The 26,225-nt window shown below is 42.9% G+C and overlaps 1 protein-coding gene across 2 annotated transcripts; it reads left to right on the plus strand.

The window, feature by feature from the left end:
• dpysl4 (dihydropyrimidinase like 4) lies at positions 1-25,778 on the plus strand. 2 transcript variants are annotated; one of them, XM_061707596.1, is made up of 15 exons: positions 1-300; positions 8,317-8,405; positions 8,513-8,697; positions 8,783-8,947; positions 10,853-10,914; positions 12,132-12,212; positions 12,367-12,435; positions 13,871-13,991; positions 15,837-15,993; positions 16,767-16,908; positions 18,787-18,871; positions 18,951-19,036; positions 19,111-19,290; positions 21,986-22,151; positions 22,968-25,778. In XM_061707596.1, the coding sequence occupies exons 1-15, from the start codon at positions 22-24 to the stop codon at positions 23,057-23,059; spliced, it is 1,959 nt and encodes a 652-aa protein (XP_061563580.1). In that variant the 5' UTR covers positions 1-21; the 3' UTR covers positions 23,060-25,778. The 2 variants fall into 2 exon arrangements, with proteins under 2 accessions (XP_061563580.1, XP_061563581.1); XM_061707597.1 differs by lacking the exon at positions 1-300 and adding an exon at positions 6,801-6,934 and having other exon boundaries at positions 22,968-25,777.
• The last annotated feature ends 447 nt before the right edge of the window (positions 25,779-26,225 follow it).

Genomic DNA, 26,225 nt, shown 5'->3' on the forward strand with positions numbered 1-26,225 from the left:
TTCACATCACATCTCTCCAGGATGTCTGAGAAGAGGTTCTCTCAGGACGATGACTGCTCGTCTCTCCTGTCCCGGCTCGGTTCGGACTCGCCGCGCCCTCGGATGAAGTACGGGGGGATGTTCTGCAACGTGGAGGGAGCGTTTGAGAACAAAACCCTGAACTTTGAGTCGTTCAGCCCCCAGACGCAGCGCCGCCACGCCGCCCGGACCAGAGCCGAAGGTGGAGATGGGGCAGACACGGCGAGGAGGGGAGCCACGGTGGTGTTTCCTTCCGGACGGGAAAACCACGGCAAGACAGAGGTGGAGATAATGATTTTCATCTAAATCTAAATCCAAATTAATGATTCTCAGACATTTACTGATTCTATTCAGAATCCGAGGTCAGAAGGGTTTAATCTGGACCGGTTCCAGCTGGATGGTTCCTGGACGGGAGTAAGAGGTCCTTACAGCCTTGAGGTCCCGCTGCCCAGGGCCGAAAATCCCGGGGGGGACAGGGGGGACAAGTCCCCCCCATTATTAAAGCTGTCCCCCCCTAAAATAATTTGAGACAGAATTAATAATTTTGGAACAATGCAGTAGTATTTAGTAGTGATGCAGCAAAATGAAAATTTGTGGCCGAAACCGAAATCGAAAATAATAATAAACAGTAAAATCTCATTACACTTAAAACAAGACTCATCACTGGAAAAAAACAACAATTTTCACCTGTTTCAAGTAGATTTTCACTTGAAATAAGTAGAAAAATCTGCCAGTGGGACAAGATTTATCTTCTAAGCAAAACAATCTTGTTCCACTGGCAGATTTTTCTACTTATTTTAAGTGAAAATCTACTTGAAACAGGTGAAAATTGTTGTTTTTTTCCAGTGATGAGTCTTGTTTTAAGTGTAATGAGATTTTTTTTAACTAAAAATGAGACATTTTAACTAGAAATAAGACAAATATTCTTGTTAAGATTGTGGGTTTTTGCAGTGTATTATGTCAGATGTGCTGTATTATTGCCACCTTCCACCTAATACCATTGTTTTGTATTATAGACTAGACGGGATGTACCCAAAAAGTGAATGTAAGGAGCATTTATGGGTACAAGTCGGGAACCAGCCTACTTTACATATTTCAAGGGTGCTGAATCCAAAAAAAACGGTACCCGAGCAAAATTTTGAGTTTTTGACCTTCTAATTTGCATATCAAAATGGCCAAACTGCCTGTCTTGCTCAGTCGTTGGACCATTTTCCCCAAGTTTTTTTGTAAGTAGGCATTCAAAGATGATGAATTCAGTGTCTAGATCTATAGTCTAGGGTCAGAACAAGGATATAGTAGAGGCTCAGTGCCTTTTTATGTATATATATATATATATGCAAAATACCAACTTTTAAGGTGAAATTAAGCGTTATTTGTGTCATTTTTAAGGCCGACATAAATATTCAGTCAATATCACTCTTAAATGTTCCCAGTGTGTATATGATATGTGATGTATTCCATATTACATAATAATTAAGAAAAACACCATTGCAAGTTGTCTGAGAATTCATTTTTTTATGCAAACAAAGCATAATGCTCTTAATTCAAACATCGAAAAATTTAAGTGAATAGGGAAAAAAAAACATGAAACTTCCCTTGAACAGTTCTACAGATCAGATCTTGTTTCTGTATATTTTCTTTCATGTTTCTAGCTGAATTTCTTTGCTTTCATCTGTCTTCTTCTGTAAGTTCCATAGGTCACTTGTTTTGGTAAATTGTTTGTATACCTTTCTAGTTTGCTTGTGTGCCATTTGTCTTTGGAATTTCATTTTGATTAGTATTTCATTCTGCAGTCCTTTTCCAAGTTCTTTGGTTACCCATTGCCTTGGTATGCTTGAGGACTACAACTCCACATTTAAACAAGGACATTGGTCATCACTCTGACATGTACACATTGCAGTGCATAACAGCCCCGATTTTCGGCATTTGGCTATAGGTGGCTGCAGGTGGCTATAGGTGGCAGCAGTTGGCTATAGGTGGCTGCAGTTGGCTATAGGTGGCTGCAGGTGGCTGCAGGTGGCTATAGGTGGCTGCAGGTGGCTATAGGTGGCTGCAGGTGGCTATAGGTACCAAAGCGTGTGAAACTGTTACGATCCTCTTTGCTGTTAATTCACCTCAGGCAAAGGGTCCTCAGCGATGGGACTGACCATATTATGTACTGATCTAAATATTCAACTTGGTACGTTTCATGGTGGTCTCTTTTTGAATATTTTCCCTATTACCTGGGTTTTTAGAGAATTTAGAGAACAAATGCTTAATTTGCAAAAAAAAAACAAAAAAAAAACGTGAAATCGGGGCGGTTTGAGGCCGAGTGCAACGCGGCAGGGATGAGAATCAGCACCTCCAAAACCGAGGCCATGGTTGTCCATCGGGAAAGGGTGGCATGCCTTCTCCGGGTGGGTGGAGAAGTCCTGCCTCAGGTGGAGGAGTTCAAGTATCTCGGGATCTTGTTCACGAGTGAGGGAACAATGGAGCGGGAGATTGACAGACGGATCGGTGCAGCGTCCGCAGTTATGCGGTTGATGTACCGGACCGTTGTGGTGAAGAGGGAGCTGAGTCGAAAGGCGAAGCTCTCGATTTACCGGTCAATCTACGCCCCTACCCTCACCTATGGTCATGAACTTTGGGTAGTGACCGAAAGGACAAGATCGCGGATACAAGCGGCCGAGATGAGTTTCCTCCGCAGGGTGGCTGGACGCTCCCTTAGAGATAGGGTGAGGAGTTCGGTCACCTGGGAGGAGCTCGGAGTCGAGCCGCTGCTCCTCCACATTGAGAGGAGTCAGCTGAGGTGGCTTGGGCATCTGTACCGGATGCCTCCTGGACGCCTCCCTAGGGAGGTGTTCCAGGCATGTCCCACCGGGAGGAGACCCCGGGGAAGACCCAGGACATGCTGGAGAGATTATGTGTCTCGGCTGGCCTGGGAACGCCTCGGACTCCCCTCGGAGGAGCTGGAGGAAGTGTCTGGGGTGAAGGAAGTCTGAGCATCCCTGCTGAGGCTGCTGCCCCCCCGACCCGGGAACGGATAAAGCGGGAGAAGATGAGTGAGTGAGTGAAAACGTGAAATCCCAGACAACTTGCAATGGATTTTTTTCTTTGTTATCATATAATATGGTGTACATCATATGTCATATCAACAGGGAAAATTTCAGAGTAACTTTTATTTAATATTTATGTCGGCCTTAAAAATGACACAAATAATACTTAATTTCACCTTAAAAGTTGGTATTTTGCATATATATATACATAAAAAAGGCACTGAGCCTCCACTATATCCTTGTTTGACCCTTGACTATCGATCTAGAAACTTAATTTCCTCATCTTGATTGCCTACTTACAAAAAAAAATAGGAGGAAATGGTCCAATAACTGTGCAAGATGGGCAATTTGGCGGCCATTTTAATATGCAAATTAGAAGGTCAAAAACTCAAAATTTCACTCGGGTACCGTTTTTTTTGGACTCAGCACCCTTGAAATATGTAAGGTAGGCCGGTTCCCGACTTGTACCCATAAATGCTCCTTACTTCTTATAAAAGGCATTTTTTCTGAAATCCGTCTAGACTATTACTCTAAGAAAGGTCTTCTGCCTGTTTGCGAGATAGAGATGGAAATGTCAAAATGCTGTATTAAAGGAAGGCTAAAACTTTTATTCCTTGTCCCCCCCCTGGATTTATTCTCTAAAATGTTACTGTTTATTGTCCCCCCCAACTATGAAACGGGATTTTCGCCCCTGCCGCTGCCCATTCGTCTTCATCTGTAGCCAGTTAAATATGAAAGTTTAAGTGTTTCACTGCGAAGGACTGAAATTAGCGGCCGTCCGTGTTGTGATCCAAAAAGGTTTTTCTTAGAAATGTGCACGTTTAAGGTTTTTTTTGCAAATATGAGAGAATAAAGTTGCACCTAATGTTATAAGCTAAGAATTTTGCAAGAGTTTTGCAAATTCATGACTAAAAATGAAGAATTTTATAATATTTGTTCTAAATACAAAATTTCAGTTCAGCTGTCGTTTCAGCAATGACGCTTGAAATGAGGATGTTTGGACCGATTACATCAAAATGAACATAAAAACACATTAATTAGCTTCATAGGTTAGCATAAGCTAAGCCAACTAAGCTAAAACTGCTTACGTGTTGTAGCTGAACTAAGGTGGGCGTGTTCCAGACCAACTAAGACATTTATAGGGGACCTCATCCTGCTCTTCAGACAAACATATTCAGCCGTCATCATTTTGCCCCAGAAAGACTTCCACAAAGGAAACGCTGATGCTTCCTTTTTATAGGGATTAAGGAGACGAGGAGGAACAAACCCGAGGAATGAGAGGAAGCTCTAGTCCTCTCAGTGCCCCCACCCAAACCCCACCCTCAGGACCTGTGTGAAGCTTAAAACCAATCACAAAGCACATTGATATGCACTTCCTAGGTTTCCTTTCAAAATAAAGTGCCATCAACCTACCTAAAAGCTCAGATTCAGTTTTAAACTATCTGAAAACCCTCTTTGAGTTTGAAGAGCAGCTGCAGAATATAAAGTTAAAGTGAAAATAAATGCTTAAAAAACTTGACAGTGATTTAATTAAACAAGGAGGGTACATTTACTTAAACCGACTAAGTAGACATGAAGACTTACCTCTCCATTCTTACTGGGTTCGGAGAATTTGGGAGATGTGAGGAAAAACTATAGATTGTATAAAATAATTGAACATCCCATCTGTGACATCATCCACAGGTTTCTGGAGAATGATTTTAGCTAAGCTCATAGTAGCCTATCATGCTAACTACGGTACTTTCATCTTCATCAAATCCATCCATCTATTCTTGCTACAGATGTTTTGGTAGCAACAGGGTCCAGCTGTTCAAAAGGTATAATCTGGATAAAAACTATTCTGATTTTGAAATCCCTATTTTTGTTATCCAGGATCACGTAATCAGTCTCAGTTTTATCCCAGTTGCCCAAAACAAAGTGGGATTGGATCAGTCTGGTCCAAATCCAAATTCTCAAGATGACCAAATCCTGATCATGAGTGCTCTAAATTGAATACTCTTGTCTTTGATTTTGACAGCTATTGAGTGGATTATTTAATTTATACATTACTGGCCTGTGATGCAAAGTGGTATAAAATGTCAACTGTATGGTTTGAAAACTAGGTTAAAAAATATCAATACATAAGTGTATGTTTATTATACGATGAATTTTGTTCCTGAAATCTGCCGAAACTGCTGGGATCAGAATAATCCTGTTTTTTTTTTTTTTTTTTGGATCAAAGTTATCTCGATCCTGCTAAAATGTTTTGAACAACCCAAACTGAGGGTTTGATCCAGATCAAAACCAAGATTGGACTACGTGATCTAATCTGATCTCGGAATCCGTTTTTGGTTTTGAACAACCCATTTCCAAGATTTCATCCAATCCATTATCCAAAATCCAATCATATTACCTTTGAACGACTGGGCCCAGATGAGGAATTGCTGCTCATGGTACATCAGGCCTCTGCTACCAGGTTAGCAGCTCAAGGCTACGGGCAGGTGTACTCCGGGCAGGTGTACTCCGGGCAACAGCAGACTTCCACTTGGAAGGATCCTGAAATGATTTGCCCTGAATCCATCAGCTGATCCATGTTGGAGGAGCTGCTGGTGAATACTTGCAATAGGACCTATGTCTATTTCTGCTGTAAAGTTGGAGGTGAATGGAGATGAACTCACTGTTGGCTCCAGACCCTAGTGGTCAGTAGATGAACGGAAACTTTTTCTACTAGTGTGCTTAGACCCCGAGGTCAGAATGTCTGAGTTTGGTGCTAACACATGACCAGTTGAACCTTTCTCCACTTGTGATGGGTGTAGTGTTTCCACTGTGACACAATGGACCCACACTGAGTTTGTCAACGCTTGACAATCAGGGTTCTGGAGTTCAATCCTCCAAACTGTCTGATTACCTCACGTTTACCTCTAAACGGGTTTGCATTTTCTACCCGTCAACTGATGCAAACTTCATGCTTAAAGGATGTTTACGTATGACTAATTTTGCATGGGGACATTAAGCTGTAACGTTATACCTGCACTGCTTTTAAAGTTATTTGGAGGTACGTTTTTAATCAAATCATCAATCAATGCAGACGTCTTTCAACTGATGTTTGGCTATGATTTTTTTTAAAATACAAAACAGGTAACAATACGAGTGCAAAACAAAAACACATACAGGTACAGGACAAGAGGGGACACTATAAAACCATCATCCGGGCAGCTGTACAGACACTGCAGAATTTGGTTGCTTTCCTCCTTCTTTGAGTTGGCAGGCTGAGGGGAGACCACTTTATATACAGGACTGTCTCAGAAAATTTGAATATTGTGATAAAGTCCTTTATTTTCTGTAATGCAATTAAAAAAAACAAAAATGTCATACATTCTGGATTCATTACAAATCAACTGAAATATTGCAAGCCTTTTATTATTTTAATATTGCTGATTATAGCTATAGCTATAGCTATAGCTTACCAAGAATATTCAAATTTTTTGAGATAGGATATTTGAGTTTTCTTAATCTGTAAGCCATGATCAGCCATATTAAAATAATAAAAGGCTTGCAATATTTCAGTTGATTTGTAATGAATCCAGAATGTATGACATTTTTGTTTTTGTAATTGCATTACAGAAAATCACAATATTCTAATTTTCTGAGACAGTCCTGTATGTTAAAGCAAGAAAAAACGTGTTTTTCATAATAGGTCCCCTAAGTGAAGTACATCATCGCAGCTTTTATTTTGAAGAACCGCACCGGAAGCTCTGTCTGTGTGTGTCATCGGACGCGTGACGTGAGCGGTGACGGTAACAATAGCTGGTGTTTGCGTGAATGTGAGCGGATCAATAGGCCGATAACAAGCCGATATAAGGATGTCGTTCCAGCCCAAGAAGAGCAGCGGCAGACCCGCGGTAGGTCCGAGCCGAACCGAGCATCCATCCCTGGTACTGGTGCTGGTGCTGATGCTGCAGATCCACCTGTCAATCACCGGTGCGAGCAGACATGGCTGCAGGGAAACCACCCAGAACCGAGCCGGCCCGAGCCGAGCCGGCTGTGCTCGGGCTTGTTCTGGGAGCGGTCCTTTCAAGGACGGATTTATCTCCTGACCTTTAAGATGTTCGGATGTTTTAAAGCTCGGTTTAAACAATGATCCGCAGATGAAAACATCTGGTCAGCAAGACTTGTGCAGATGAATGAACCCAATAATTAAATTCAATAGATGGATTTAGGATGATGGCAGCAAGAAGACATTTAATAAGATCAAATGGAATAAATACAGAAACTGTAAAATACAGAAACAAATTCAGACTTTTCCTTCACAAATTTACGTTTATTAGCCTACATTGGGATTTTTATGTGAATATTTATGAACTATGGAATCCTGGGTTTAATCCTGAATGATTGTAAATTAATAAATCAGAAAAGTCCAGTCTTGTTTGTAAATTAAAATTCAAACGTTTCCCTGGTAAAATGAAGGTTTAAAAAAAAGTACAAATTTCAAGTTAGGAAAGTCAACTTCTGTTTTTTTTTCTCCCTGAGTTTTTGAAAGTAAGAAACCAGATTTTTAATTTTTTATTTTTTTGGGGCATTTTACAGTTTAGCAAGTTAATGAAGTTGGAAATTATGATTTCGGCGAGCAAAGTTATTGATTCACGAAGTCGGAATTTCTTTTACACATTTTATTAGACATGTTTTGAGTTTTCTGTTGCAAATTTGTCTTTGTTTTTGTTTTTTTTTGGTAAATTTGAAGCCATCTACATCTATTCTTAGTTAGCTTTTTCAAATTTGAGAATTGTAAATGAAATTGTAATTTATAAAGTGGAAAATGTTGAGTTTCTGCTTGCAAATCTATACGTTTATGAGCACTGAGGTTTTTCATGCAAATACGTCAAATTTAAAACTTTTAGCTCACAAAGTTGCGAGTTGGTGACGGAATTTCTTGTAAATTTCTAAGTAAGAATTTTTTTCCCCGTGGAATTTTATTGGTTCACCACATGATTCGTTTTTCTCTTAAATAGAAAAATAGATTACTTCGGCAAGTTCAGCTAGCCTCAGCAAAATAGACATTAGTCAACCTGACTTATTTAGCGAGTCGCCTTGAATTTGCGTTTTCCTCGTGCAGCACAGCACCATAATATTGATCAAATCTGTCCAAATATCTTCATTTCAAGCATCGCTACTGAAACCAATCCTGCTCTGGACCTGCCTAACGCTCCCCCTCCTGGTAGCTACAGCCAGTCGTACACAGATCAGAGTCCCTTTTTAATTTTCCCAGCATCCTCTCTGTTTCCAGGGTGACCGGGTGATCATCAAGGGAGGAAAGATCGTCAACGACGACCAGTCCTTCTACGCTGACATCTACGTTGAAGACGGGATCATCAAGTAAATCCTTTATGGTCGTTGATCCAGTTCTGTTTGAGCCTCTGTGGCTCAGTTTTCACCCCTGGCCTTCAGCTGACATCATCAAACCTCCTGTCATGTCCTGACAGGCAGATCGGCGAGAACCTGATTGTCCCGCCCAATGTGAAAACCATAGACGCCTACGGTCAGCTGGTGATTCCTGGAGGAATCGACGGCAACACCAGCCTGCATGCCCCGCAGAAAGGCCAGAAACCAGCCGACGACTTCTACCAGGGAACCAGAGCGGCGCTGTCCGGAGGAACCACCACCATCAGTCAGCCAATGTCCATAATCCATCAATACTGACCCACCGGGCTGCAGGTGAGGCTCAATAATGTCGTCTCTGGTTGTTTCCGCAGTCGATCATGTGCTGGTGGAACCAGGAACTAGTTTGCTGTCAGCGTTTGATCAGTGGAGGGAGATGGGAGAGAAGATGGCGTGCTGCGACTTCTCCCTGCACATGGACATCACTCGCTGGCATGAAGGGCTGTACGAGGAGCTGGAGACGCTCGTCAAGGACGAAGGTCAAACCCACAGAATACTTATCAATACTCACCCAAATCAGAGGCTAGGTTATCAATATCATATCAATAAATAGTAGTGATGCACCGAAATGAAAATTTGTGGCCGAAACCGAAAATAATAATAAACACTTGGCCGAATACCGAACAATACCGAACATGTTTCTTCGCAGTTTTTCATTTATTTTGCCAATTTTTTCACCATTGCATAAATCAAATAAATTTGATTTAGGCATGCTTTTCAAAGAAAAAAATCTTTTACAAAATTACAAGGTAGAAAACATTTGTTGAACATAAAAAACTGAACATTTTTTAATTTCCCAGCATTTCTTAAATATTCCAGCAGACATTATACCAGCAAAGAACAATAACTTAAAATAAATAAATTAGCAAAATACATTTTTTGGCCATCTTTGAGCTTACGTTAGGCTTAACTGACTGAACATTGTAACATAGGCCTTAAAACAATAAAAATGCATTAAAGCGCTCAGGGTTTTTTATCATTTCAAATGATAAATCAAACTTGTAGCTGACAGACTTTGCAGATGTGCCCCCTCTAGATATTTGAGCAGAACATTCATTGCCAACAGCCATTCTCGTATTATTATTTGCCACTCTAAAATACTTCCACACTGCTGACATGTTTGCACCGCACCACTTCACTCCACGCTCTTCCACGTTTGATTTCCTCATCTAAACGCACCTGTAATAGATTGATTTATGGTGTTTTGGTTCCACCTGCTGGTGAATGTTAGTTAAATTCTTATGTGGTTAGTTTTTGGTTGGCCAACGATTTATGTTGGCGCAACAGTTACGGAGCGGCCAGTCTATTTATATTACAACGCCGTTATTAATTGTTCGTTTTTTTTCCCACTTATTCCACCGAACACCGAAAGTGTTTTCTTGCCATTTTCGGCCGAACAATTTCGGTTACCGAACAATCGGTGCATCACTAATAAATAGTCATTAAAAGATGGAGGTCTTGACCTCTTATCACAAAGGTCAGCCCACACTTCCTGTCCATGTATCAAAATCTGAGACTAAGGCCCAGACCACCATCCCAACGCCGGTCCACTAATAATCAATGACAAATCATCAAAGACAAAAATCCAGTCCAGTGATTACAAAAGTCTGCTGAACACAGTGGTCGCATCTACCAATAATCAATAAATAATCATCAAAGATCAGAGTTCAGGCCACCATCACCTATATCTTCCCAAGACAGAGTTCCAGGCCAGCCTGAGTTAATCAATATCACCCAACACGAGGGCAGGGTCCACTCATAATCAATGACTGATCTACAAAGATGAAGGTCAAGTTTAGCCATCACAAAGGTCAGCTGATAATCAATACTTACCCAACCCAAAGGTGCTGTCCACCAGAGGTGTCTTCAGTATTCACATTCATTACTCAGGTAGAAGTATAGATACTAGAGTTTAAAAATACTCCTGTAGAAGTTGAAGTATCAACTTCACTCTATCCGGATGGAGCAATTTAACTGGATAGTTTTTATTAAAGGCCGAAATGAAATAGAGTAACGAGGCTGTTTTTAAAATGTAAGGAGTAAAAGTAAAAAGTCGTCTGAAAAATAATTACTCCAGTGAAGTATAGATAACCAAAATTTGTACTTAAGTAAGATAACGAAGTATTTGTACTTTGTTACTTGACACCTCTGCTGTCCACTGATTATCAATACTTATCCAATACAAAGGTCCGGTCCACTGAATATCAATACTTCCACAAAGGTGTGGTCCCCTGATAATCAATACCCAGTCATGATTAATCTGCCAGGATGATGGTCTGGTCCTCCAGTTTCGTTCAATACTGATCACCATTGATGGTAGAATACAGAACTGATCATTGAACCTGAACCCGGTGCTGAGCTCCACCTGTGCTTCTGTGTTTCAGGTGTGAACTCCTTCCTCTTCTTCATGGCCTACAAAGACAAATACCAGAGCTCCGACTCTCAGGTGGGCGTCACGTCGTCGTCCATGTGTTTGTCGTTGATTAGTATTATTGATTATTCCTTTGATATTGGTTGGGGGGGGGGCTACTAAACTACACTAATTAAGTTGAATTGATAAAAAACAATTAAATGAGTTACACCTGTACTGCAAAACTGGAATGACTCAGATCCGCCATGTTTGTTACACAAACACGTATCAACGGGAATTTATCCTTCTTTCTTTCTTTCTTTCTTTCTTTCTTTCTTTCTTTCTTTCTTTCTTTCTTTCTTTCTTTCTTTCTTTCTTTCTTTCTTTCTTTCTTTCTTTCTTTCTTTCTTTCTTTCTTTCTTTCTTTCTTTCTTTCTTTCTTTCTTTCTTTCTTTCTTTCTTTCTTTCTTTCTTTCTTTCTTTCTTTCTTTCTTTCTTTCTTTCTTTCTTTCTTTCTTTCTTTCTTTCTTTCTGGCTCATTTCTTTTTGGCTCATTTCTTTCTTTCTTTTTATCATTTTTACCGTGAGATGACAAATTCTTACCGTGGAGAATTTTTTGGACGGTATATCGTGAACGGTAAAATATCGCCCATTCCTACCTGATCTGTTTTTTTTTCATCTTGATGTCTGAGGATCTAATCCTCCACGGTTAGTTCAAAGACCATCGGAAAGTTCATATTCCAGCTGTTTTTGTTTCTTTTTTGCTGAAAGGACACTTTTTTGTTCTGAGTTCAGGTTAAATGAGCTTGAGGCAGGATTGAGGCAGGATTTATGAAAAAAATCTGTATACATTTTAAGTTTTCTAGTAATAATGTCAGATGAAGCGTTCCAAACCAAAAAGAACGAGCCCTCTAGTGTATCTCTCCGTTGCCTTGAACAGGCTGTGTGCTGCAAAATGTGCTGCAATTCGGTCCCGAATTTCCCGCGCTGTCCTGCAGATGTGACGTCACATGACGCTGCATGCACGTTCTCCCCGTTCTCCCGTGCCGGCTTCACTGTTGGCTGCAGTACCCCCAACGGCCGTCGTGGCGAAGGGTGGCGCTAGAGAGTCTCATTTCTTAAAAGGATCCTCATGCTCCTTTAAGGTGGAAGTTTTACTGGGAAGGTAGCAGTTCCCGTTTTCACTGAGAACGTAAATCGTGGGTTGTTTAACAAACCCCGCCACCGACGCTCTTATCTCGCTTGGCAGTAAACCCCTGTGGTGACCTAACGTGTGTTTACCGTCTGTTTACTTCCTGTCCCGGCATTCCCAGCTCTACGAGGCCTTCACTATCCTGCGGGATCTCGGAGCCATCGCTCAGGTTCACGCTGAGAATGCTGACATCATTGATGAGGTAATACAGCCCGACCAATGAGACAGCAGCCGCAGCTTCCTTTGCTTCTGCATTCATGCATGAATTCAGAACGTGAACTGGTTTGAACTGGTTCTGGTTGGTTTTCTGTGGTTATTACGCCTTTGAAACTGTTGTAAACTGGTTTGTGTTTCAGGAGCAGAAGAAACTCCTGAGTCTTGGCATCACTGGACCTGAAGGACATGTTTTATCTCACCCCGAAGAGGTAACGGTGGCGGGAGAGTTCATCCTGCGTTTTTTGTTTTTCTTTGAACGCTCTGCGTTGTCTAAAGCCGGGCATACACTGTGCGATATTTGAAATCGTATGAGACTGCCCCATCTCACACTGCACGACTAGATCGCGGAGTTCAAAAGTTCACAGCCCACGATTTATGTTCTCACACTGTACGACCCGATGCTCTGATGCTCCGTCTGCTCACACTATACGATTATAATCCTCTCGTCGGACCTCTGTACTGGAAGTCGAGGCCGGTTTTGGGGCAGGGGTTTCTTTTAATATATATATATTAAAATATATTAAAAGAATCCCAAAATATCTGTACCGTTTCTGATTGGGTGGGCACTGCGCATCATTTTTAGACACAACAAAGAACGCATACTGCAAAAGTTGTGTCTCGGCGGAGGGACCCGGCATCCCAACAAAATGAGAAGAGAAAAAAGGTGTTCCGAACAGCAGACAGAGCACACACTAAAGGCTGATTTATGGTTCCGCGTTACACCAACGCAGAGCCTACGGCGCAGGGTACGCGGCGACCCGCATCATACGTGGAAATGCGGTCTTTTTTTTGCTATTAAAACATGATTTGTAATGTGAATTTGCAACACTTAAACTACAAATAATAGTTTTTGACATCAGAGATTGCGCATGCTCTCTGCGAAAGGATGAGGCAAATCGGGTCGTAGCTGCTTCAAATGTGCGATTCCTTCACGAGGAGAGACCAGGATTTCAAACCCGCTTGATTTTCTTGCAACCTCACGATTTGTGATCGGGAGCTCGTCGTGAGGTGTTAATCTCTCGTCGTTACCCCACGTATACTGCACGAGGCACGAGCAACGATTGGGTCAAAATCGGGCCCGATCAAAAAAAAGTCGCACGACTGACTGACTGGAAAATCGGCTCAAAACGAGCCGATAATCGCACAGTGTCTGCCCGGCTTAAGGCACTGAGGCCGACTTGTTTGCTGAAGCAGACGCACAAACACTCAGGAACGTCCTCGTCGGACAGCAGATGTTACAAATATGTTCTTTGAAGCTCTTTACCGTGTGAAGGCTCGGTCCACTGATAATCAATAGTTATCCAACACAAAGGTGCGGTCGACTGATAATCAATAGTTATCCAACCCAAAGGTTGGGTCCACTGATAATCAATACTTACCCAACCCAAAGGTGCAGTCCACTGATAATCAATAGTCCTCGTCATACGGCAGATGTTTCAAATATGTTCTTTGAAGCTCTTTACCGTCTGAATCTTCATGAAAACCTTTTTTTGGCACGGAGGCTGCAGCGGGAAGGTCACTGCCTCCCGACCCCACACAGAGTTCTCGGTTGCCACGGTTACACCTGTCATCTACATCCATTGACGGGAGCATCCCGCTGTGTTTTACCGCGGTGTGTCGGTGCGTGTGTGTGTTGTGTTCCAGGTGGAGACGGAGGCGGTGTATCGGGCCATCACCATCGCTAAACAGGCCAACTGCCCGCTCTACATCACCAAGGTGATGAGCAAATCTGCTGCTGACGTCATCGCCAAAGCCAGGAAGAAAGGTGAAGTAATCATCATCATCATCATCATCATCATCATCGTTGTCACTGCAGGTTTAGGCCCTGTCCCAATACTCCCCCTACCCCTACTTTTCATCACTACCCCTACATTTTGCGCGTTCCCGTGAGGGTAGTGGTGTCCCAATTCCTCTTTTCACCTAGTGGTAGTGGACAAAACGAGGGTAGTGGCTATGAATCTGTCCCTACGGATTGAGGGTTTTCGGATGCACCCTAGCTGACCGAGGGCTAGAAAAATTTCCCAGAATGCTTTTCGTCGTCATTTGCGGACTGAATCAAAAAAAAAACATGGCGGACATTTCTTATTTTTTAGTGAATAAAAATAAAAAAATGCGTTTTGATTACATTTCTAGCGAGAAATATATATTTTACTTTCATAATATTCAGTCAGTGAATGTACATAATCACTCGTTTGCCCGTTGTTACCATCATAGCATCTGTTAGCGCTATTAGCGTTCTTCTGCCCTTACTACACGTTTGCGTATGTAGCTATGCAGCGAACTAAACACTCTCCCATAAAGGACCCAAGGCAGGAGCTGGCTTCTCTTAGAGTGGTTACCGTCCTAGCATCTGTTAGCGCTATTAGTGTATAGCATCTCTTAGCGTGGTTAGCATCCTAGCATCTGTTAGTGCTATTAGCATAAAGCATCTTTTACCGCTATTAGGGTATAGCATCTCTTAGCGTGGTTACTGTCCTAGCATCTGTTAGCGCTATTAGCGTATAGCATCTCTTAGTGTGGTTAGCATCCTAGCATCTTTTACCGCTATTAGGGTATAGCATCTCTTAGCTGGGTTACCGTCCTAGCATCTGTTAGCGCTATTAGCGTTCTTCTGCCCTCACTACACGTTTGCGTATGTAGCTATGCAGCGAACTAAACACTCTCCCATAAAGGACCCAAGGCAGGAGCTGGGTTCTCTTAGCGTGGTTAACATCCTAGCATCTGTTACCGCTATTAGCATATAGCATGTCTGATTTTAAGGGCCTGAAATCCTGACAGCAGTAGCCGACACACTTATCCAGAACTCCAGGTTTCACCTTGACTGGCGCTTGTCTGGTGCAGCGAAGGCCGTCGCCGGCGGCTGTCTGTGCAGCACCAAAGCGGCTACAGCCACAGTGCTCAAGCTGCCTACATATAACATCCTGCAACAATGCACTTTCTGTTTTCACCCTCAACAATAAAGTCAAAATCCTCCCTCAGACCATCTTTAGCCTGCTGGTTAGGTATTTTAATTAGCTCCCCTTGAGCTAACTTCTTCCAGGGCTGACCCAACTGGATCTTTCCCTGCTCCAATAATCATTTGTGCACGCTTGTGTGTTGCCAGTATGTTTGATCAATGCTTCAATAGGAGCTTTAATCTAAAATGAAGGTAAATGTAATTTATACATTTTCATATTTGAAAGTAAAAGTTTTGCTGAGGCTAGCTGAGCTACCATGACAGTGCATTAAGGCCATTTGAAAGAAAATACAACTCTGTTACAATCGAACTACAACATGTTACTTTGGGAGGGAGAATTCCGAAATTCTTAATTCAAACGATCTGTAAAGTTATCAGAAGTGTGTAGTTTAAAGATGTTTTAGTCTAAAGATAAAAGTCAAGCTAAACTAGTTATTCACCAACTAGATGACATTCGGGTCATAGTTTTGTTAAAAGAAAAAGAATTGGGAGCTTTTGAGTTCGAAATGTAACATTTATGACAGAAAGAGATTCTGACTTTATAAACATGCAAATTGCATGCAAAAATCCCTTTGGGGTGACAAGGAGTATTTTGTTCTTCACTGTGAAGAACTTAAATGTTCTAATTTAGAAACATCTCTGGTCTTTCCACAGGTATGGTTGTGTACGGGGAACCAGTCACAGCTGGTCTTGCCATCGACGGCTCGGACTATTGGTCCAAAGACTGGGCCACGGCAGCTGCCTTGGTCATGAGCCCACCCCTCAACCCCGACCCGTCCACTCCGGCGTACCTGACCTCCCTGTTAGCATGGTAAGTTGTTAGTGTCTGTTAGTTAGAGTTTAAGGTCTGTTAATGGGGTTAGCGTCCCGCATCTGGTAGCAAGGTTGGTGTCCAGCATCTGTGAGCACGGTTAGCAACTTTTAGCATGTAGGCCTCCAGCCTTTGTCAGCAAAGAATGCGTCCAGTCTGTTAGCAGGGATAGCGTCCAGGTCATGTTAGCAGTGTTAGTGTCTTCTGTCTTTTGACGAGGATAGCATCCAGCATCTCTTCATGAGGTTAGCATCCAGCATCTGTTAGCGGGGTTAGCATCCAACATCTGTTAGCGAGGTTAGCGTCCAGCATCTTTTAGCGGGGTTAGCATCCAGCATCTTTTAGCGGGGTTAGCATCCAACATCTGTTAGCGGGGTTAGCAGCCAACATCTGTTAGCGGGGTTAGCGTCCAGCATCTGTTAGCGGGGTTAGCATCCAACATCTTTTAGCGGGGTTAGCATCCAACATCTTTTAGTGGCGTTAGCATCCAACATCTGTTAGCGGGGTTAGCGTCCAGCATCTGTTAGCAGGGTTAGCATCCAGCATCTGTTAGCGGGGTTAGCATCCAGCATCTGTTAGCGGGGTTAGCATCCAACATCTGTTAGCGGGGTTAGCGTCCAGCATCTGTTAGCGGGGTTAGCGTCCAGCATCTGTTAGCGGGGTTAGCGTCCAGCATCTGTTAGCGGGGTTAGCGTCCAGCATCTCTTGCCCCCCCTATTTGAGCCATGTGGACGTCTAACCGGTGCTCGTCTAACCGGTGCTGGTCTTTTCAGCGGAGACCTGCAGGTGACCTCCAGCGCTCAGGCCAGCTTCTCCACAGCACAGAAGGCTGTCGGCAAAGACGACTTCACTTTGATCCCGGAGGGAACCACCGGCGTGGAGGAGAGGCTGTCAGTGGTGTGGGACAGAGCTGTGGTGAGATCAGTGACCATGAAGTTTATTTTACAGAATGTTTGGAATCAAAAGAATAATAATAAGACGAAGACGAAGAAGAAGAAGAATACTGGCCACTTAGTTTCAAACTTCTTAATTCTTTCCACAACAATCATATGAAGTTTGCCATTAAATTTGATTGGCCGTAAACCCTTTAAAGCAGCACAACGTAACTTTCAGCTTTTCTGAGTTTGGCGGCATCTTTTGGACAAAAGCGGTAGTGCTTTACCAGAAAGAACACTACATTTCCCATGAGCACCAGCGCGTACTGCCGGAAAACTCCCGTCCCGTCGCGTGCATTTGTTTTGAGAGAAGACGGGACGCTTTTCTGTTTCACCAAGTGAACAGACGGAACGCAAAAAAAAAGATGTTAAACTGCTGGAAAGGAACTGGAATTTACCGGGATACCTTAAACAAGGAAGCCAGGGAGCGGTATATGGAGAAAATAATGATTATTAACGGTCTGGATCCATATGAAATCCCTACTGAAGAATGGAGCTCCTCGTCGGAGCGCCACTCTTTAGAAAGGATTTACTGCCGCAGTTCTGCACAACCCACGTCTTAGGCTACCTTGTTTAGGAGTGTTTGGCAGCTGCTTTGGTAAATGTTTGACTCGCCATGTGTTTCAATAAATTAGTATAATAGTACAACATACAGTACATGTTTTGTATTACTCTTACTTCTCTTTTCTTTTTTCTGACTGCTATTTTATGTTGAAGAGGCTCCGAGGCGTGAGCAATATTTTTGTTTTCCTCGTGAGATTATTTTTTTCCTCTGCAGCTACAAATAAGAGTTAATATTCTTTCCTCAACAAACTAGTTTTATCTGAAGAGCCTACGACGTAGGGTACGCGGCGACACGCACCGTACGTTGCGCGTCGCCACGTACCCTACGCCATAGGTCTGCGTCGATTTAACGCAGAACCATAATTCAGGCTTTACTGTGTGGAAGGTGTTTGGTCGTTACAGCCGCGATCCAAGCGAGCCGACGACTCTTTCACTCTTTTACTCTGTTATATCAGTTACTTGGCCTCCGTGGTTCTGCCTCTGAGCAGGAAACCGGTGAAAAGTTAAACCATTTCCCCACGTCTGTTGTGTGGAGCTGCTGCAGCTACAACGCAGCAACGGGTTACCAGCTTCTGCTCCAAGCCCCGCCCATTTTCGTCTCGACTGCGAATCGGGAAGGAGGGGGAAGTGACGTATGCCGTAAAGCAGTCAAAGCCGTAAAGATTTGTAGGTTTTTAGTGTGGCAGGGTTCCTACCATGCTCCTCAAAGTTACATAGTGCCAGTGAAGGCGATACAGACCCCTCAGACCATGACAGAGGTTCATTAAACCTGTTGGAAGTTGATGTACCATCACAATGACTCTGGAAATATGATATTAAGGTGGAAAAGTTACGTAGTGTCGCTTTAATGCAGAGGCACTCATGATTATGTTATCACCTAGTTTAGGGCTGTTTCTCAGTATGTGTACTTGTCTGTACTTGTTTTATTGTGTACTTGTGTAACTTCATCATCTGCAGCCAAAGTACTTTTCCAATTCTCAAGTCCACATTTCATCTAGTCTGGTCTAAAAATTCCCAGATGTGTACTTGATCCGCCCATTTTATTGAGGATGCATCAAGTGGAAACGTACTAAAACGTAGATAAAAAAAGATCTTTTGCTAGTCTGGAGAATTAAGTAGCCAATCTCATGACACTTAGCCATGGGTTAAGTCAGCTGCCAATCAAAAGACCACGCCCCAAATTATACATAAATATATTGCTTTAGTAGAGGAACTATAAGTAACCTGGATGGTGGGATGTCACTGCCTGGATAACCCTGCCTGTCTTTTCATCTGGTCTTGTGTTTGTCTGCAGTCTACGGGGAAGATGGATGAGAACGAGTTTGTCGCAGTAACGAGCACCAATGCTGCAAAACTGTTCAACATTTACCCCCGCAAAGGTATGACATCACAGAGTGTCATTTATGAACGAAGAGACTCAAGTATAATCTGTGATTATCCATATTCTGTTTTGCTCAGGACGGATTGCTGTAGGTTCTGATGCCGACATCGTTATCTGGAACCCAAAAGAGACGCGAACTGTCTCTGCGAAGACTCACAATCTGGTAACACGACGTCTGCTGATCTTATTGTCTTTTATCCAAAAAGTCATGGCTGATCATCATCGCCGTGTTTTCAGACCGTAGAAGTGAACATCCTGGAGGGTTTGGAGTTTCGAGGTGTCCCGTCGGTGGTGATGAGCGGTGGTCGGATTGTTCTGGAGGACGGAAAACTCAACGTGACCGAAGGTTCGGGACGATTTGTTCCGAGAAAGGCTTTCCCCGACACCGTCTACAAGAGGATCAAAGCTCGCAGCAAGGTAACAGAACCAGTAAAGAAACCAGTAACAAAACCGGTAACGAAGCCAGTAACGGAACCAGTGATGGAATCAGTAACTGAACAGGTAATGAAGCAAGAGAGGTAACCAGTAACAGAACCAGTAACAAAGCCAGTAACAGAACCAGTGACAGAACAAGTAAGGAAGCCAGTAACGTATTCAGTAATGAAACCAATAAAGAAGCAATAGACGGAACCAGTAACTGAACCAGTGATGGAATCAGTAACTGAACAGGTAATGAAGCAAGAGACGTAACCAGAGACGTTCAATAAACGAGACAGCCCACTACGCTTGTGTTTCCTGTATCTGTGTCACGTGGGTTTCCCCACCGCCCCTTTAGGAGACTAACAGCAGCTCCTGAGTTTATTGAGTCCTATGGGAAAAGTGAACGTGAGCACAGATTATTACCAATTCCTTCGCCCCACAGTTACCTAAGTAAATATAGGACCCATTTTTCAAAAGCCACAAACCTTCTGAACATTCTGACACCAAAATGGCAATTTTCAGACCGACAGATTAGCAGAAAATTAACTTTGTTTGAGACTTGTCTCTGTCTGAGCAACACACTCTCGCAAGATTTGGCTCTCATAGCTAATAATATAATATAATAATAATACATAGCTCTGCTCAGAGTCGTTGGTCACTGCAGAACTGCCAAAGTCGTTTTCCCATCGGATGAAATGAAGTTTAAAACTAAAATAAAACTTGCTTCTTTGCCTAATAATACTGTTATTGTTATTATTTAAGTCTTTTTGGAAGGGAAAAAAATATTAGACTGATCCGATGATCTTGTACTGGGTGGGCGACCACGCCCACTTAGGAGACAGGAAGTGGATACCATTTCATACCATTGGCAGTAACGGTAATGCGCTATCTTCTGTATAGAGTATCTATGACGTTACCAGTAACAGAACCAGTAACAAAGCCAGTAACAGAATCAGTGACGGAACCAGTAACTGAACCAGTAACAAAGCCAGTAACAGATTCAGTAATGGAACCAATAAAGAAGCAAGAGATGGAACCAGTAACTTAACCAGTAACGGAACCGGTAACGAAGCCAGTAACAGAATCAGTTCACGAAGCCGGCAACAAAACTGCTAACGAAGCCAGTGGCGGACCCATTAATAAATTCAGTAACGGAACCAGTTACAAAACCGGTAACTTAAGCTTGAGTTATGGTTCTGCGTCAAAACGGCGCCGTGCCTACGGCGTGTGGTACGCGTCGATGCGTACCACACGCCGTCACTGACGTGCACCTCCCGAAAATTGTAACTACGCGTCAAGGCGACGCAGACCACACGCAGACGGAGAGGGCTGTGATTGGTTCGGTTGGTAGCAACGCATTTCCGGTTTCTGGTTTGAAGCAGCCGTGAACTTTCAGCGCTCTTTTCTTTGTGTATGTGTGATTTCTTTTGTTTAGTTTTTTTGCACAATAGTTGTCCTTATCTCTTTGATTCACTGTGACCGGAAAAAGTCGGATAAACCATTCAGGAAGAGATCGCGAATTAGCGGTCGCGGGGGGTACACCGCAGCGAAATGGAGTGACGGAGAAGTCCGAAGGGTTCACGACGGCGTCACGGCGACGGCGTGTGCTCTGCGTTGGGTTGAACCTTAATTCAGGCTTTAGCCGGGAACGGAACCAGTAACATCACCATGATGAAAAGAACTGGAAATCCCCTCTGTGATGTCATCACAGGTTTCTGACGAATCAGTGTGGAGCCGTGATTCCGGGGCGTCAACATCAGTCTATCTAAGAATGTCCGGCTTAGACGAGGCTGTCCGCTGGTCCATCCACCATCGCTTTAGATATCGCTCCCAAAAACAACGTTTGAAACGAGGACTGGTGGTTCTCTGACCGAACTCCGACCGCAGCGTAGTGCGGGTTGGCTACCTGTTGCCTAGCAGTCCAGCTAGGCCTGGAAGATACCTGCCGCATACATATCGCGCACATGAACCCATCACAACTCCCACGGGTGTCGTTTGGCATGTCATTAAAAAAATACACTGTCATGTGAACGCCTGAGGCGCCAGCGTTGACTATTAGTGATGGTCGGGGAGCTCTGCTACAGTTTCTGCTCACTGCGCAGAGCTGAGTTGAACTAGGACAACGAATGTGACGAGTCAAACATCACAAAGGACATAGAAATAAACTGTCATCATTCCAAGTCGCCAGCATTAACACAGAAACAAACTGATCCTGACAGCGTTGACGTCAACGACATTATATCCTAAAAATAAGAATTATCATGCTGTGATTGGTCTTTATTTACAGCGTAGACATCTAAGTTAAGTAGCAGCCTTCATGTTCAGACCCTTTCAGAGCGAACCAGAACCAGACAGAGTTCTGCTGCCGTCAGCTGAAAGGAAGCAGCTAAAGTGATGACAGCTACCCAGCAACACCTCAGACTGGCAATAAAACAACTAAATCAGCCCTTATTTATGCATAGATGCATAAAGGCTTTATATAATTTTACATGGAGACCGACTTGGTTCCAGCTCTCAGAGTCGAGGAACATCTGGAAACACAAAGTTTAGCAAGCTGGACGTGGCCTCTATGTAACACCATCAAATCCACTCCTCAACCAGATCTAACCAGAGAGTTCATGGACCCCGAGAACAGATCACATGATCCCAATAATCAGCTTCAGTCTTACTTAGATCGTTGTCATCTCCCCAGATGGCCGAGGCCCGCGGTGTCCCCCGTGGAAACTACGATGGTCCGGTCCATGACGTCATCAGTATGACCAAGTCCGTCCCGCCCACTCCAACTACTCGAGGTCCCGGCTGTCCCAAGACCATGACCGGCCCTCGAAACCTCCACCAGTCAGGATTCACACTGGCAGGTACGCAGTCTTCCAAATCTATAATTTAGTGAGTTTGTTGTGATTATTGCCACAGGGGTGCAGAGGTGTCAAGTAACGAAGTACAAATACTTCGTTACCTTACTTAAGTAGAAATTTCGGTTATCTATACTTCACTGGAGTAATTATTTTTCAGATGACTTTTTACTTTTACTTCTTACATTTTCACACAATTATCTGTACTTTTTACTCCTTACATTTTAAAAACAGCCCTGTTAATCTATTTCATTTTGGCCTTTAAAAAAAAACTATCCAGTTAAATTGTGAATTTGGTTGTGGTTGTGGCACAATGAAGGATGTTCTTGTCCAGTTTTGTTCTTACATCCGTTCCCTCAGATTCCTGCAACTAAACTTGGATGTACATTCCAATAAAGGTTAGGATAAATGATAACATGCCTCTGAAGTTTGACTTTTTGCACCATTACAATACTTATAGGCAACTAGTCATCATATCTCCTGCTCTCTGAAACACATGTTAATGCTCAATAGTACACATATATGCTTCTTTAATATATTTGCATTATACTAAGATGCATTCATTTTAAATGGCTTTTGTCCTTAATGGCTTTTTTCCCCCTTACATTACTTTTACTTTTATACTTTAAGTAGTTTTGAAACCAGTACTTTTATACTTTTACTTGAGTAAAAAACTTGTTGATACTTCAACTTCTACAGGAGTATTTTTAAACTCTAGTATCTATACTTCTACCTGAGTCATGAATGTGAATACTTTTGACACCTCTGCAGGGGTGCATTCTGGGTGCGTCTCCTATGGTAAAGAGTTCTTTTTCTGTCCAGGTACTCAGATTGACGACCACATACCTCGCCGTTCTACTCAGAGGATTGTGGCGCCCCCAGGAGGAAGATCCAATATTACATCCCTGTCTTAATACAGGAAGTTGTCTCTTTTGGCTCGTTTCCCCTGAGCGGTTTGGTACGGTCTGGTACACTTCAGTACGGTTTAGAATGGTCCAGTCAATTCAGGTGAGCATTTCCACTGCAATCAGACCGCCTAGGCCTGAGTAGACCAAAAGCCTGGTGTGGCGTCATAGTATTGCGATGACATCGAAAGCAAAGCTACCATGGAGACGCTACCAACAGCAACAATGGAGGTGGTCCAGCAGCACATTTTTGTTATGCTTGGCTTTTGGTACTTCGTATGCACAATCCTTGCCTCGTTGTTTGAGAGAAGATTGCTCGCGCTGGTTTTGCACGTGCTTTTGTTGTGGGTAGTGACTTTTCTGTCCGCCAATCAACAGATTGTATCATGTGACGCCAGTAGCTCTGATTTACCGTACCGTGCCATTTTTCTATGGAACCTACAAACAACTGGAGCCCAAAAATGGTACGGTATGGTTGAATAGGACCATTTTCTAATAGAAACGCACAAAATACTGTACTGGACCGTACCAAACTGCTCAATGGAAACGGGGCTGATACGTCCGTCTGACAAAATACCGAGGAGACCTGGTTACAAACCATAAACGACCTTGTACGTCCTCCATCTGTAGGTCTTTAGCTACCATTCATATCTAAGCCAAGAACTGTCCTTAAAGCTAGCATCAACCTTTTCTACATCATTAACCATAACTGTAGTTCTAACATCACATCTGAACCCTTCAACACCCCTGACCTTCAACTAGAACCAGCTGGTCAACATATACAAACCCTCCTCCAACCGGAAAAAATCCACGTCCCTCCAGCTGTCTGGACCCTGAATGACGCGACCACGGCCCGTTTCTTCACGAGACCAGAACGAACCACCAGACCGGCTCTCTGAGCTGCTGGTGATTGTTTGCAGCTGGAACACAAACAGTCAACTGCACTGTCGCTAACATGGTGGAGGTTCCACATGATGCAACGACTGACATACCAGACTGCTAGTAAATGGTTGGTTGGCCAGCTACCTTCTAACCCTAACGTCTACTATGCAAAATCAAAACTAATTTGACCTTGTTATTCAACTTGAAGCTTAGCTGTTGATTTAAATCAAAACATTGCTCTTTAGATAGTATTACGCTAAACCGCAACTAAGTTGGCTGGATGCTAACGAACAGTAGAGCTGGCCCAATGTGAGTTGGCCTAATGTTAACCAACATGACTAGCTTTGTTTGCCACACGGTAACCAGCGTGAGTAGCCAAGTTAGCCACATGCTAACCCGGGGTGAGTAGCTAACTAAGCCACACACTAACCAACATGACTAACCAAGTTAGCCACATGCTAACCAGGGGTGAGTAGCTAACTAAGCCACACACTAACCAACATGACTAGCCAAGTTAGCCACATGCTAACCCGGGGTGAGTAGCTAACTAAACCACATGCTAAACAACATTACTAGCCAAGTTAGCCATATGCTAACCAGAGTCAGTAGCTAACTAAGCCAACACTAACCAACATGACTAGCCAAGTTAGCCACAGGCCAACCAGGGTGAGTAGCTAGCTAAGCCATATGCTAGCCAATATGACTAGCTAACTAAGCCACATGCTAAACCAATACGACTAGCTGATTATGCTAGCAACAGTGCAGTTGTCCTGTTCTTCCATGTCTTTTACATAAACTAATTGTACCCGTTTGAACCGAGTTCAGTTATATTTAATTAAATTCTATGTGATGGTGCTAACTTAAACAGTAGTAGCCGTGAAGTAGCAAAACTCAAAGCCACGCCTCCTCCAGAAAGTAAACACTCTGACCCCACCTCCTTCATGGATGTATGCACATGCTCCGTATTTACACATTCACCATAAAAGTCTCTCTTTATTCTGTACTCTTTGTTTTGAAACTTGAAGTAGAACATGAACAGTAATGAGCTGGTTGAGGGTCAAATGCCAAAAAGGTATCGGATCTGAAATGTAAACATCAATGGCTTTTAATTTGAAAGGCTGTATTTGACCCCTGGGAGGCACTGCAAGACATCAGTCCAGCAGGACATTTAAACATCCAGGACCTTGTCCTTCCAGAAGACGTGAGAGGCCGATGGAAAAGATGTCATAGCACCCCCCTCCCCCGGCCTGAAAAGAGGAAAAAAAAAAAAAAGAAGGTTTTTAACAGTGTGTTGATTTCTAAAAAAATTGTCATTTTGTACTTTTTACATTTTTGTATCCTGGTTATTAGTATCTTTGACTGCTTTTAAAAGATGGACGGAACCACCTACTCCAAAACCGAGGAAATTGTGCAGAAAAAAAAGAAATACAACATGTCTGGTCACCAGCCACTAGGAGGCGCCAAGACGTAGGACCATCATCAATACAGAGTCTGTGGAGAATAATGTAGAATAATATGACCCCCCCCAGCATGAAGTTCTGATCTGAAGGTTTCATTTCTGAAACTGACAGGCAGCATCGCCGTGGTGACGTCCATCTGTTACATGCAGTTTACTGTGTTACTGTGCATCAGTGTTCACATCAGTATCAATTAAATTAAATAATTGTCAGTGGCCATATTGGATTATAGAAGAAGAAAAAAAAAGTCAGTTTGGGCTCCAACTGGTTCTGGTCGTGTTTCTGTTCTGAAAGGTGCACTGGGTAACCCTGGCGACAGTGCATCAGTTGTTGTTCCTGTGGTGAATGTAAGTTTAAATTGTGATGAAAGTTGCATGAATAAACTAAAAGAAAAACAGGTTGATGTTTCTCCTTTGTTTAGTTTTTTACAAAACATCTGTATTCAGAGGTTCCGTTTAGAAAAGATTAAAGTTAATCTTCGAAGTTTTCAGAGCAAAAAGATGAACGACATTTTCAACAGTTTCGTTTGAGCTCAAGGGTCGGTAGCGTATCATCTGCATATCAGCGGACATTCAGGCCACGTTTACACATAGCCGGGTATTTACAAAAACAGATATTTCCCCCTCTACGTTTTGAAAAATATCCTTGTTTACACAAACCCGCATAAATATGCTGTTAAGGTGCTATGAGCATCCAAACCTGCAGGGGGCAGTGTAACGAGAAGCGTAAAGTCATGCTAGCCAATTGGAATCCTGGAAAAAAAAGTAAACAAATGACACGTGTGAAGCCTGAATAATATGGTTCCTCGTTAAACGTAGCCTACGTACGGTGCACGT

This window comes from Cololabis saira, chromosome 19, assembly GCF_033807715.1.
Source record: "Cololabis saira isolate AMF1-May2022 chromosome 19, fColSai1.1, whole genome shotgun sequence".
In the NCBI taxonomy this organism is placed as follows: Eukaryota; Metazoa; Chordata; class Actinopteri; order Beloniformes; family Belonidae; genus Cololabis; species Cololabis saira.